General features: G+C 36.5%; 1 protein-coding gene and 1 pseudogene across 2 annotated transcripts; both read right to left on the bottom strand.

Moving 5' to 3' along the window:
• Nucleotides 1–1,224: 1,224 nt before the first annotated feature.
• Nucleotides 1,225–3,453, bottom strand: LOC148850416 (presenilin-like protein At1g08700 pseudogene; annotated as a pseudogene).
• LOC148850415 (polyadenylate-binding protein RBP47-like) lies at nt 3,403–12,421 on the bottom strand. Of its 2 annotated transcripts, none has more exons than XM_088943879.1 (6): nt 11,958–12,421; nt 9,159–9,639; nt 4,493–4,575; nt 4,285–4,415; nt 4,110–4,203; nt 3,403–3,837 (listed from the first exon to the last, which is right to left on the bottom strand). In XM_088943879.1, exons 1-6 carry the CDS (start codon nt 12,252–12,254, stop codon nt 3,670–3,672), a joined length of 1,254 nt encoding a protein of 417 aa, XP_088800005.1. In that variant the 5' UTR covers nt 12,255–12,421; the 3' UTR covers nt 3,403–3,669. The 2 variants fall into 2 exon arrangements, with proteins under 2 accessions (XP_088800005.1, XP_088800006.1); XM_088943880.1 differs by having other exon boundaries at nt 4,493–4,560.
• Nucleotides 12,422–15,070: the final 2,649 nt, after the last annotated feature.

Below are 15,070 nucleotides of genomic sequence, written 5' to 3'. Positions count from 1 at the left end.
AACCCTTTGTCCTTGTACAACATTGGGTTTAGTAGGTTCGACATCCAGATTTTGCACAACAATTCCAACTTCCGGTACAATGTTACCTATATCAATATCATATTATCATTGTCATTCTACTATTCTATTGCTAGTAAATCCTTTAGCTACTAGACATGGGATTGAGTGCTGGCTCATGCAAGGTTCAAAGTCTTGATACGTGTCGACCCATATCAACCAATATGCATTGTATTGGGAGCTTCCCAATATGCCCCTATATAGGGTATATTGGGGTTTTGACTGGTTCAAGGGGTGGATGGACCTTAAACCAACCCCTCTGAACCAGATTTGAAATAAAAAAACTCAAAAAACTACTGATGTACCTCTACCGATGTATCAGACATATCAATATTTTGAACCTTGGGCTCATGGCTGTACTGCCTTCACCCCTCTAACTCTAAGGTTATGTTTGGTTTGAAGGAAATGGTGGGGAAAGGTAGAGAAACCTATAAAAGGTTTGTAAAATATTTTTTGTATCTTTCCCTTCCTTTCTCTACTTTTTCCTTCAAACCAAGCAGAGCATAAGGTTGGGGGAGAGGGCTACGCCCTCACTATTATTGCCATTCAATATATATTCTTTTACAAACAAAACAATTTATAAATATTTAGAAAAAATGAAATTCATACACCATATTTCAAGTTAGGTTAAGGAGGCATTTGGCAACACGATTGGTTTTGTTTTTCAAAACTAAAACAACTGCTACATCAGCAAATTTATGGGCATGATGGGGCAATCAACCTGACTACCTTGGATTTGGAATTTATTAAACTTTGAATGGGCCCAGCCCATAATCAAGAGCCCCGTGCAATGTAAATTATCCCTAGTGTATTATCTAGTGCATAGATTACTTGAGTTTGAAAAATGAGAGATGAACTAGGATCAACTTTCCAAGACCAAGACCTTGTTTGATGATTAAGTACTTGTTAAAACAAGTAATTCTTAGAAGTATTTATTTTAACAACCCTTTAAGCTGTTTGGTAACCTATTTTTTCAAATCACTTATCATGTTTTTAAGTACTTATTAGGATGGAAATGTTCGATAAGCTACTTTCTCCATAAATGCTTATATTTATACAAATGACAAATTTAACTCTCACTTCACTCATACGTATATACTATACTTTTCACATGTTATAACATACATTTCAATTGAAAGTCCACGTGGGTTGCCATGTGGATCTATTTAATAATAATAATAATTAAAAGGAAACAAAAAGCTTTCTCCCTTTCCTCTCTCCCTTCTTCTTCGCCATTGTTTATCTCTACAACAACAATTTTCTTGCGCATTTAGTTGAACAGTACATCCTCATAGATTTCCCGCGAAGGTTCTCCAGGTTTGTCACTGGAAAAAGCAATCCGTTGATACTAGTTGAAGTGGAGATATAAGAGGGGGAGTAGAGTGAAGGGTGGTTTTGTTGGCTGTATTGTTTAGATGACTCATCTCGGCTCAAGGCCAACTCAACCAACAGCTTCAGTGGTCCACCAAGAGCCAAAATAGCAACTAAGTCATACATGCCAATGCCGCAAGCAACACCCACATCATCCATTCTGGTAACTTAATGAACCATGCGGCAACAATGATTCCCAAAAGAAACCATATACCCTTGCCCCAAGACTATTGGAAATCCACGAGAAAAAATTGACAGAACACCAACAATAGTAAAATTGAAAAGCAGAACAGAACAGGTTATCAAATCAATAGGTGTGGAGAAATGCTGAATTATCGGCAGAAGGATTGATTCACCCATAGAACCCAGTACAAACAATGCCGAGAATCGCATGTAGTTCTTCAAGAAATTGCTGAAATTATAATAATACAGAACCACAAGGAGAAAGGTAACCGCAGCGATGAGTATGACGAACACTGCAGCGTTGAGTAATGCACCTTCTAGTTTTTGGGTAGTCGAGTCAGAGGGGTTTTCGAGGTAGACCAGCGTTGCAGCAGCGCGAATGGCGTTGGGTCGGGGGAGGAAGGAGTCAGGGCGTATACCAAGAGAACGAGGAGCATGCAGATCGAAACTGGGGTCATTACGCCGATAATTTCGACGCCAATCGATTCAAGAATGCTAGATTCTATGGTTAGAGAATTTCGTCAACAATTTGTGGATTGGCTATAGAATTGAGGATTTCTGCACGGAGTCTTGGAGACAGGGAACTCGAAAGATTATCGAATCTCCTTTTATATCGTTAGGGAATGGAGGGGAATGATTACGATGGGTTAGAGAGAATGAGAGAAAAAGAATGAAAGTAAACTGTGTTGATGTTAGGGAAGAAGATGATAAATAGTGCTTTTTGGGCATGGAGGTATTTTAGGCATTATAAAAATTTATCAGGGATTAATTCGCCTTGAAGACTTAAAAAAAGTCAATTTAAAATCACATTTTCAAAGAAATATTTCTCTAAAAAAAGAGTATTTGTTCTTCATTTTTTTTCCAAACACCCATAATTACTTAAAAACCACTTAATGTGTGATCCCATGCAAATTCATTTTACATGCATATTCTCAAACAGGACCCAAGACACGTAAGCTCCATACAAATTCATTTTGCTTTAGGTTTGGTTTGAAAAGAATACAGATGCAAATATGTGCAGTATAAATACATATAAAATTTTGCACTCTATGTATTTGCATTTATACTCCTTCCAAACTAAGCCATAGGTTTTACCTTACTTTGTTACAGCCTTGCAGGCTTGGCTTTGCACCACAAACAAGCAAAACCGAGTAAAATGTGTGTGAAAACTAAACCAGTGTTTGCTCTTACAAATCCAATTGTCCTATCATTCTTACGAAATTAGAACCACCAGTTGAAACATAACAGCACACAACTGAACTGAACCCAAGGTCTTGGCTCACGCTAGACCTAAATCAGTAAGTAGATTTGGCTCATAAAAGTTGGACTGTGTACTGAATTTGAATGAGGTTGTGGCTTGTGGGTTGGAAACGTGGAGTCTTCGACAATGCGAGAGGCGAGAGGTTGTATGCGTAAAAATTAAGCTGAAATTCTTAAATACCGATACATCCTATTAAAAAAACTCAGAACCATACTGCATACTGTGAAGGGAGATTTTTAGTTCGTACCGATCACCTATTTATTTACGCAAATTAATATATTATTTTTTATACAAAACCCTAAACCCAAAAAGGTATCACAGCTGACGCGAGCTCCAGGCACAATCGCCTCTCCGAGAAGAGGAAGATTTGATTTTAGATACAGATTGCAATTCTCTGTTATGATAGAAGAAGATTGCAGTTCGCCTGAAGCCCAAAACGAAATATCATATCGCCACCACGACTTCCTGCAGTTGCAGGCATTTCCAGACTCCAGTAACAGGGACCGTAGGAATAAGATGCAACAAGAGAATTTGATGGCATCCACCAACTTCAGCTCCCTACCATGGTCAACAGAGCTCATACAGAAAATCTCAAAAATTTCCAAGACAAGTTCAATAGAATCCCAGAAAACAAATCGGGGTAGTCAAAATTCAACTTCTGTCCACCATGAAAGCTTCATGATGATTGATTAAAAATCCTGCAAACTACATAGCTACTGGAGCAGCTACATCCTACAGTAAATAGACTAATAGAGCAATAGTGTTCTGATGGCTACAGCTAAAAGTGATGATGCAATTCAGCTAACTTGCTGTTGGTGGTTTCCATATATGGGATAAGCTCCATATGCGGTTGCTGCTGCATACATGCTTGGGTCCTGAGGTGGTGGCACAGCATATCCATATCCATCGTATACTTGCCCCCCATAGTATGCTCCATTCCATTGGTTAACAGGATCGGCTCTCAACTGTCAAACACAACATATATTACAAACATCTTTGTCAGAATAAAAGTTCCCATCTGAATTGAATGAAAATGACAACTCTAGATTCAATAAGTTCTCCAAATAGCATGAGTGGGTAACATTGAACTGAGAAATAAGTAGCATTCCCTTATCATCTTTATTGCCTTACCCTTTGGCGTAGGTGCGTGCCTGTGTGTGTGTGTGTGCGAGAGAGAGAGAGAGAGAGTGAGACTTTATGGATCTTCAGAATTTGAATTGTTAACAACCCAGTTTACCTTGTTCGCTGGATTGCGACCCCAAGAAAGACGAACTGTCTGCTTTCCAATTACAGTCCCATTCAACTTCTGCAATGCCTCCTCAGCATTAGTCCTGCCAATAGGTGTTGATCATTCAGCTAATTGACTTTGATATCTCACTGCATGTGAAAATCAGGATCACTGCTAGGTGTACCTGTTAGCAAACTGCACAAAACCACACCCTTTACCGACTGGAATTTTTACTGAGACAATCTCGCCATACTGAGAAAAAGGTTGTCTGAGGTCTTCATCAGTGACACTGGGGTCAAGGCCTCCAACAAATATCTGCAAAGTAACTTGGGTTAATGAGGTAAAAGGGGAGAACAGCCTTTTTGGTAACAAGATGAGAGAGTTGCACTTACTGTTGTGTTAGTTGAATCACCATCAGACTGTCCACCCAGAGCAGAAGCTCCATTTGATGCATATCCACCTACCAACACCAAAGCTAATTAAAGAAAATGGGATAAGATTTCTGTATATGAATATGGATTAGAAGCAGTGGTTTTGAGAGAGAATGTCATAGCTTTCTACCTCATAATTAAGGCTTCAATCAGCAAGAACAAAGGACGAATAACTATAACACAAAATGGTTCTGATTTTATATCAAGTACATAATACTTCATAACATGAACCTAAACCACACAACCAAGCATAGAGAAACAGAACAAGATTGAAACCTACCAAACAAAAAGACTGAAGAGGATATGAAAACAATTTCATTTCATGACAATGCTTCCATTAGTTTGAACAGTGTGGATATTTTGATCTTGAGAGGCAAGGTTCTGTAGCAAGAGAAAACTGTAATAGCATTGTTCAACATTGTCTATTATCTCTCCTTGTACTTCCCCAATGTACACAAGTTTGAGGAAACATGTTCAATCTATAACAACTACAGCCAAAGAACTTACTTCTCAGAAAAGCTAGGGCAGACCAAAAAGAACATAAGCTAGTGAGGTATATTTTTCTATCATTATCATAGTGAGAAATGATTAAAAACTCAATTTAATATATAGGGGTGGAATGGTAAAAACCAGATTTGACTAGCTGAACCCATATAGTTGGGGCAATGCTTCTTTGAGTTGAGTTGAATACCTCAACCAGGGCCAGCCCCAAGAGATTCTAAACTTGATACATTCTCCATTAGATAATATGGAACAAGACCTTCCATTGCTTTTTGTTTCTTCAGATGTATAAGCTCAATGGTCAGTGGTCAGCAATCAGGATTGATAAAAGCAGGACTTGATCCCAGAACTTCAATTAAGCTGGCTGGAACCATCACCTTCCATTTATATCATTCTTTAAAACTTAAGACACATACCAATGAAAAAGACAAAAATAAAAAACACCCTAAAGCCACACCTGTCCTTTTCCAATAAATATATAACACGCATTACATTACAATTAATGCACAAGCACTGGTAAGAAGTGATCTGTTACAAGTTGAAGGGGCTAAAAGAGGTAGAGGCAGACCAAAATCGAAACCGATATGGGTTGAAGTATTGAGAATGATTTAATGGAACATAAATTAACAATCTATATGTCAAAGAACATAATGAAATGGCAGAACAGAATTCATTTAGCCAACCCATATAGTTAGGACAAGGCTTAGATGATGATGATACAAGTAATGCAAGTATTGAAGATATGTTCTGCACTTTCATCTTATAGTTTTTTAATAAATATTTTCATCTTATTGTCCTATTCAAGATTTAAGGTTTATGGATATTTGAAGCGTGGAGAATACCAGTACAAGAACTTTAAAGTTATCAGGATTCAAGATACAATAAAAACAACAAATCCCAAAAAGATGAGCTATGGACAAAGTAGTGAAAATGAATAATTTAGTTACAGATGCATTACTTGGTTGACAATCCTCAAAACCAATTTTTCACATCTAAAGTTCAGAAAGCCCCAATATCTTTATCTCTACCTTGTTCCTTTTCCATGTCCAGCTTGCAGATGAACCTTCTTTGTAAAGTTCTTTTTTTAGAAGCCCAAGTCCTTTCCCTCTAAGAACATGTTTCCAAATCCTCTTTTACGTTGCAGATTTCCAGAATGATCACAATTGATTTGATTAATACAAAATGGGTATAATGGTCAGGTCTTCTCACAAAATAAAGACATAAGCGATACTAAACCAGTTAGAGTGAACTCTACTGAGCTAAACTCTGATGGATGTTCCCCATGTAACACTGGAGGAGCTTTTAGAAAGGGTAATAATATAGCATATTCATGACCTGCCAATACAATTGATTCTGCACAAGTCAATTGTTACCCCTTTTTATTGGTAAGGCAAATTATTACCTTGGCACACAAGAACGAGTTATCGGCATCCAAGGGCCATGATAGGATGTCTATGGAGGGAGACCCACAATTAGTTACAAGGTGGATGAGGAATGTTCCAAGGCCCCTGGAAAATACCTTACAAGGTTAGAGACTGGGTATGAAGAAGAAATGTTGAAAAGAATCAATATCATCTTAAAGTCTCTCTTTATTAACTAGATAAGCCTTAAGCCCTCTGTGTGCCCCATGTGCGAAGGCCATTGTAAAGCCTTTTTTTCCCTTAATTTGGGAAAATTACTGTCAGATGACTTATTCGGAAGTTTGTTCCTATTCACTGCATAACATTTCAAAATGGCACAGAACAACCTCAATGACAAAAAGACAAAAATACCAGCACCAGCATTGCTAGTTCAGTGTTCCAAAATGGTAGAAGTCGATAAATTTTAATGGAGGCCTTGTAACTTCACAATCTTCTGTTGTACAAACTACCATCTTTTTTGCAGCCACCTAGCTTGGAAAAACTACCATTCTTGGTAGTCAGATGCACAGAAGGCTGACACCGACTGTCAGATTTATACTGATTTAATGAAGGGCAGTTTTAACATTAAAGAAACAACCTACAATTCTTGTTCAGAAATTAAAAGAGAAAAGAATATTAATATTGATATTATTGTCCACACAAAATAAACTATCTTAGAATTGAAATTGAGAAATAAAAAACATGGCAGTTGTTTTGCATTTCCAACATTGGAACAATGAGTAGGAAGAGACTTCCAAATGAAGCAGTCCCAAGTAATTTTCTCTGTGACTTTTTGAAAATTAATACAAAAATTATAATATAAAAGGTGAAGCAAATTATTGAACCATAATTAGTAAATATATATAATGCATAAATTTATAAATACAGTGTAGAATATATTTCTGTACAATTTGATATCAAGAACAAAATTATAGAATATTTTATATGTAAATATATGTATAATACATTTTTGTACATATTTCTTGAATTTTTAAGATATACTCATCTCTTATATATAATATTTTTAAAATACAGATTATCTGTGTTTTATATGTTTATACTGAACAACTCCCATACTTTTACTGTATGCAGGTGCATTTTGTCTCATTTATGTATGTACTGAACATTGGCAGAATTTCAAGATATCCAAAGACAAAAGATTAGAGAATGTTGTATAAATTACACTTATGTACCATTTACTTTTAAGACAAATTTGTACGATACATTTATCAAGAAAACCAATCATTAATTATTAATATTGACTTATCTATCAAAAAATAATAATAATATTGACTTGGATGAGCAAAGTGGACGCACTAATCACCAAGTGCTGCTTTTGTAGAATACCTTAAGTGTGGGGCAGGATATTCACATGCACCATATAACATTGTTTGAAAGTGTTTCATGGTTGCATTAATACTTGTAATTTGCTTCTAAGGAAAAGACCAAAGGGGCACTTGTCCCCCAACTGGTGCTTCTTATGTAAGTTGAATAGTGAGACTGCTTTTCATCTCTTAATCTTCTGACTCTTTGTTGGCTTTATTTGAGAATGGTTTCTTTCACTTTTTGGTTGCAGATGGAACCCTCCTGTGATCCTGCCAGCTTCGAAATGTTGGTTTGCCCTTCTATTTTTAGTCGCACTAAAAGAAGGGGCAGGATCTTATGGAAATGTACTAGGGCAGCGGTAGTTTGGACAGTATGGGAAGGAAAAAAAAAAACTCAAGAATTTTTTGGGGCAAGGAAATGGGTAAGGAGACTTTGAAAAAGATCATCACCATAAAATTGGTATGTTGGGTTAAGACCTTGAAACTCTTCTCAGACTTTAAGGTGGAAAAATTCATCAGATCTTGGGGAGCAATAGCTGGTTCATCCTCTAGAAGACAACAATTCAGTGTGGATTAGTCACCCCCATTTGGTGGCTGGATGAAACTGAATTTTAATGGTAGTAGTGTGGGCAATGCAGGTCCCTTAGGAATTGGAGGCGTAATTAGGGATTCATAATTCAGGTGATGACAAAAACAAATTACCCAATCAGGTTTTGGATTAGACCTAGTCATGGTTTTAGTAACAGAATGGAGAAAAAAATATAATGCAAGGGGCTCCTACAATTGAGTTTGTGTGAATAAAACACACTCTCTGCCAATAATCAAATGATGACCTCATAAACAAAACCACATTTGATGCTCCATATCAAGCATTATCAAGACAATGACTAAATGGAGCAAAGCAATTGAACACAGTTGATGATAATGATGTAACCACAGAAAAATCTCATTAACCAACAAGTCTACCTTTGTTCGGCCTTTAAAGTGCTTTTACAGACATCGAGGAGGCTTCTTGGTTTAAGCATCAACCCATGCTCAATAGATTGATATATGTTTAATGCTAAACAACCATTGGCTTGCAAACAATATAGAAAAGAAAAAACACGCTATCCTCAATAAAGACTTTTTCAGATACCAGCACAATAAGGTGTTTTATTCTGGTATCCCCATCCGACAATATGTGCAGGCAAGTTTTCTGAAAGCCATTTAATTTTACATCTTTATTTTAATCTTTTAGCCAGAATAGTGTGAAAAGCCTCTCACCAGTCAATCAAAGATGTGTTGATGAAAGGAACAAAATAATCCTGATGCCACCACCAACTTATAGAAGAATTAACTGGCAAAACAATGTCAGCAAAGTTCTAGATGTTTTGAAGAGATAGGATAATTATTATTCCATACCTTGAGAGGAATACTGTTGTTGATATGCAGATGACTTCCTGGGGGTTGCAACACCTATACGCATAGGCCTACTAGAACAATAAACACCATTCATTTCTGTCATGGCCCGTGATTTCTCATTCTCATCACCAAACCTAACAAAACCATAGCCTTTTGAGCGCCCAGTATTTGCATCAATGACAACTTTTGCACCTTTTACAGATGGATATCTACTGGCAAATGTTTCATGCAGTAAAGTATCAGTAACATCTGCAGCCAAATCTCCTACAAATATAGAATGATCAGACCCAGCATCCGAGCGCCTCTCACCCATGCTAAACGATGCCCAATTCAGGCGAAACGGATGTTCTGTGTTAGGCATTGCAGTGCCATTGTAGTTATGGAGAACTTTTTCGGCTGCGACATGTGAAAAGAATTCAACAAATCCATAACCCTCAGACTGGCCAGTCTGCTTATTGCGAATAACCTTTATAGAGACAACCTGTGTATATCAAAGGAGGTGCGAAGATGAACATCCAAGGCAATACAATATGAGGACATAATAGCTAGAAATGCCTAATAAAAGGATGAAAAAGGACAACATACAAATAAAGCATTTAAAATTGAGCAGCCATTTCTTGTTCACTTACAAAGCCAAAAAAAAACATAAAATGGAAAGAAATAAAAGAATAGATGCCCATAAATGGGCATGCATAAAAATGAACACATGGTTATCTGTGATTTGTTCTGAACTTTCTCAATTAATTCTTAAGGCTTAGTTTGGAAAGAGTATAAATAAAAATATGTGCAGTACAAATAGAAACAAAATAATACATAATACAAGGTTTTGCACTCTACATATTTGTGTTTGTACTCCTTCCTGAGGAGCAAAACATGACTGACATTGCAAATCCAAGCATGTTTGGACCTCAGAGCAGGTTGCCCAAGCACTGTGAAGAATGGCATTCACTTGGTTAGTTGGTTTTAGTTAGACCATTGCCTAGCTGCCCCAATGACAAATTCTGCAAAGTAACCACTATAATCTTTGAAAATTTTGTGCGAAATACCATATTATTTATTTATTCCAACAAGGTAATGACCATTTGTGCAAAATCAAAGACAAATCAAGTTTCCTATGTATAAAAGCCCTTATCACAGATAGATTCAATATGTTTAAGAGTGAAATGCAAATGCCCCAGAAAAAATTTTACTTCATCTTTTTTCAGAATGGTAATATGAAAATTTATTAATTGAAATGATGGAAATTTGGCCCAAACAACTTGCAAGCACATTAACCCTGGCTGGCTCAATCAACTCACAATCAGGATTTTGAGTCTCAGCCATCCATGATTCAAATTTGATTTCAGCAGCTTGATTGGTTCCCAATTGAGCTTATTAAAAAAGCTCACTGTCTTATTTAGGCTTCATTAACTGTCAAGGCCACAGATCTGTTTTTAATTTTTAACCTAAAGCTATATGGTTTAATAGAAAATAAGAGAGAAACATAAAGTTGAGGGAAAGTTCTTAAGGAATTTGGTGAAAGTTCTAAGAACCTCCCCCTCGAATTTCTATTTCTTCTTTATTTTCTATCAAACCAAATATAGTCTAATTGAGTTTTAAACAGCTTAGAAATGTTTTCCATGTTCATCCCTTTGTTAGATTCAATCATAAAGTCCTCCATAAATCACTTAGTAAAAGACATTCTAAAAGCTTGATCTTGGTTTGCAGATTCTAGTGGACTAGTTAGACAATATTTGGTTAACTTACTTGTGCTTATGCCAAGGATCAGTTAATTATAATAGATTATTCTAGAAAAGCAGCTCCCTTTCATTCAATTTCATGAGATCTTGGAATGTATCTAAACAAATACTAAAAGAAGACCACAACTGTCTAATCTCATTGAACCTCAAAAGTTCCATGAATTTTTCTCACAAACAATTACTAGCTATGAGTGTCCTGAACGATGAGGCTCTCATAGTCCATATAAAGTATAAACAGATAAGTTTAGCCCCCAAAGAAGATAAAAACTCTTCCCCGAGTCTCCTTAAGCCCAATGACATGTGGCAAATACCCACTACCAATCAGTATAGGTTATAGGACTAGTGTCGCCCAACGGACACCCATGAAAACCAGTCTGACGGTGATCCCACTACGAAGAAGAAGAATCCACTCTTAGACAACCTCAGCCAATGCAAGGAGCGCAGGAGTATTGGACATAAAAGAGTTCAAAGAATTGGTTCCACTTCCACATCCTAGCAACAGTAGAACAATTGTATTTTCCTTAAGTAGTACTCAGAAAGTCAGGATTTCTATTCCCACCACAACTTAATTCTTTTCAAAAGTACCCCATCACTCACTGTCTCCAAGCTTCCCAAGATACAAAAGAAAAGGAGATTCCCTTCCAAACAATGCTCCATTGCATTAAGAAAACTCTATATCATTCAACTTGTAATCCAATTGTATTCCAAATGTGACATTAATATGATTTGATCAAAAACGAGCAGATCTCACCAACAACAAGAACGAGCAGATCTCAGAGAAAATGCCATATGCAAATAAAGGAAGACCCTTTCATTGTAATGGACTTGTCAAACTCCATAAAAAATAACGTCTCTAGCTACTATCACATTTATATCCCAAGCAAATTAGTGGGGAAAACCCTTTAAAGGGCTCTACGTATACACACGTCACATCTTTTTCATATAATTGAAACAAGATAAGGTCAGCTAAGCAGTAAAGGAAAAAAAAAAAAGAACAGTTTTTTTTCCTTCTCGCAAACTATAAGGAAAAAAAAAAAAAGGAAAAGAATGAAGAACTAACCTCGCCGGTGTGAGCGAAGCAGTTATGAAGGTAACTCTCGTCCATCCAATAATGAAGGTCACCAACCCAAATCGTCTTATTCTCGTCGCTGGATCCCTGCTGTTGTGACTGCGGCTGCTGTTGGTGATGATGGTAAGGCATGTAGTGTTGAGGGTAGTGCTGAGGCATCATCTGATGCTGCATAACGAGTGTCGCCGCCGGGTACTGCATCGCCATCCACTGTTGCGGGTGGTGCTGGTGCTGCGGTTGTGGCTGCTGCTGATGCGGCTGCGGATCAGCACCGTTCGTTGATTGCATCGTTTCTTTTCTTCAAGGCTTCCCCCTCCCTCTCTCTTGTCCTTCAAGTTTTAGTTTCGCAGTTTTCTTCAACAGAGAAAGTAGTGTTTGATCGAAAAATTAGGGCGAGATAGAGAGAGAGAGGGCCTGGTCTGGGGGAGCAGAACCAGGATTGGAGAGAGAGAGCCGAGGAAATTATTCACGAGAGGATTAATAGGAGAATATGGACGCTTGTGCCTCCCTCGACCTACGAGAGATTCATCTCGAGTCGTTGGATCTATCAAATGACTTTGGCTCTCGCCGTTGATTAAAGTGACTGTAGATCCACCGCTGCAGTTTCGGAATATCTCTCAAGGATCGGGCGCCAGCTAAATCTACCCTTTGCCCCGGCGTCCCTAGATCCCTTTTTTTTTTTCAGACTCTCTCTCAAAATTTTCTCCAATATTCAAAGAAATAGGGGAAATATATATACAACTTTATAATGTTTCTTCTTAATTTGTATGACATTATTGCCCTTCCTTAGTCATAAAAATGAAGCATCGTGATGTTATATCAATATAGTATCCAAACATTAGTGATTAGTGACATTGAACATCATGGTTTTCAAATTGCCATTGACCCGGGCAGTCTGGTTGAACAGCATGGGAACCATATAAGGAATCAATTATGTTTTATCTCAAATTTGATATTTTCTCAAAAACCATTGAATTAGTTAATGACCTATTGATTTGGGGGTAGAACCATCAATTTGTCGATCCGTTCAATGATTTTTTATTATTTTTTTTATTTTGTTAATTTTTTTGTCAGAACAAGCCGTTCATTCAATTCGGATGATCGAACCATTTACCTAGAAACCGGTGGTCAAAACGATTTCATTTCTAGGTCATTTTTTAAAACCATGTTGAGTATTCTATTGTACCAATCCTTGGGTCATATTTTATCCCAAATATGATCTTTTGTCAAAAACCATTGAATTAGTTAATGACCCATTGACCTGGGGGATCGAACCATCAACTTGTTGATCTATTCAACGATATTTTTGTTATTTTTTATTTTGTTAACTTTTTTGTTAGAACAAGCTGTCCATTCAATTCGGATGATCAAACCGTCCACCTAGAAACCGGTGGTCAAAACAATTTCATTTCTAGGTCATTTTTTAAAACCATGTTGAATATTCTATTATACCAATTCCGGGGTCATGTAATTAATGTATCAAAACAAACCTAAAGTTTTCATCTATCAAAGTCATATCTTATAGTGTACCTTATTCTAATTGATACAAGCCTTCTATATTAAAATGGTGTCCTAATAAATACATACCAGCATTTCAATTGATCATAACCATTCAATTAATGCAAACAAAATTTTCAAGGAAAATAATATATGGATGGTCCCCGGTAAGTGATACCCAAATAAATAAACTTTCCATATTCCCCACATAAATCTGGAAAAAACAAAAAAGAGTTTATTGATCAATTGTAATCAAAAGGGAAATTTCCTGATTAGTACCATGTACTTTGGGTCTAGCGCCACTTTGGTACAAAAACCTTAAAATGCGACAATTCAGTACCTAAACTTTCAAGCATGACAATCCAATACTTGTTGTTAACTTGCAGTTAACCAGCCATTAAGTAGCATTTAAAAAAGACACAAATGTCCTTTGATTGTCCTAAATCCTTGCATATTCTATTCAAGAAAGTTGAGTTGACCATAATGCAGGCCCAACTTTTTTGAATGGAAGAGGCAAGGATTTGGGATTATTAATTTTTTATCAATGTTTGGATGGTTGATAGAGAAAATTAGATGACATTCAAAAAGTATTTGTGTCTTTTTCAAATGCCACTTAACGACTGCTTAACAGTTAGTTAATTAACAATAGGTACTAGATTGTCACATTACGAAAATTCGGATATCAAATTATCGTATTTTAAAACTTGGGGAGCAAAGTGGCACTAGGCCCAAAATCAAAAAATTTTCCATAATCAAAATCCATTTCCCTCTAAAAATCCAAAAAAAGGGCCCTAAATAATGTATCAATCTAATTTTGGAGTGTCGTGAATCGTAATTAAATACATATGCATCACTTAAGCGAATGAGATTAAGGGCTTACAAATAATGTATCAATCTAATTTTATAGTGTTTGGAGAATGAGATTCAAGTAATTTAAAAATACAAATGGACATTTCCATAAATCGGATTTAGGGCTTACAAAATTGTGTTTGTATCATTTAATAGTCTTTTTTCAGCCGTGCATTAAGGAACATCCTCGCACGAGTATAAACATACAAGTATAAAAATATTCTCAATACACAGTTAAAAAAACTATAAAAATGACGCGAACACAATTTTGTGATGACTGAATCTGCACGTTATGTAAACCGTTTTGCATTTGCTAAAATTGAGTAGTGGCGGCTTACTTGCTAGGGTTTCTGGCGAGTGTTTTCTAGCCTTTTGTTGTTCAAACAAGAAGAAAGAATAAGATAGGTTTTGTTTTGGGGTTCGCATGAAGGAAAAACATTCATTTTTTTTTGGGCTTGGGCTGAGAGAGAGGGTAAAAGGGCACTGGGGAGTGGGCTGGGCCGGGCCGCTGGAGTGGGGAAACATATTAAAATAAAATAAAAATATATAATATATAAAACTTGGTTGATTTGGTTAATTGCCAATTTTTTGATAAATTAACCGAAAATCGAACTGATCTTTTGGCTTTTTTAAAAATTATAACCGATCGATTCGGTTAACCAAAACTTTTGGATTGATTTCTTCGGTTTAGATCAAATTTTCAATTTTTCGATTTCTTATGGACACGAGAAGTTTAAGTTATAGGCGGACCTCAGATA

Source organism: Nelumbo lutea, chromosome 5 (genome assembly GCF_056320005.1).
Source record: "Nelumbo lutea isolate HS-2025 chromosome 5, American lotus-T2T, whole genome shotgun sequence".
Taxonomy (NCBI): Eukaryota; Viridiplantae; Streptophyta; class Magnoliopsida; order Proteales; family Nelumbonaceae; genus Nelumbo; species Nelumbo lutea.
This window is presented reverse-complemented; position numbering and strand designations above follow the sequence as displayed.

Excerpts from the sequence above, each read along its gene's own strand:
- LOC148850415 (XM_088943879.1), bottom strand. The coding sequence starts at position 12,254 with ATGCAATCAACGAACGGTGCTGATCCGCAGCCGCATCAGCAGCAGCCA. Across the intron at positions 9,640-11,957 it reads GCTTCGCTCACACCGGCGAG|GTTGTCTCTATAAAGGTTAT; the intron begins GTTAGTTCTTCA and ends TGATATACACAG. Across the intron at positions 4,416-4,492 it reads GTGATTCAACTAACACAACA|ATATTTGTTGGAGGCCTTGA; the intron begins GTAAGTGCAACT and ends GTTACTTTGCAG.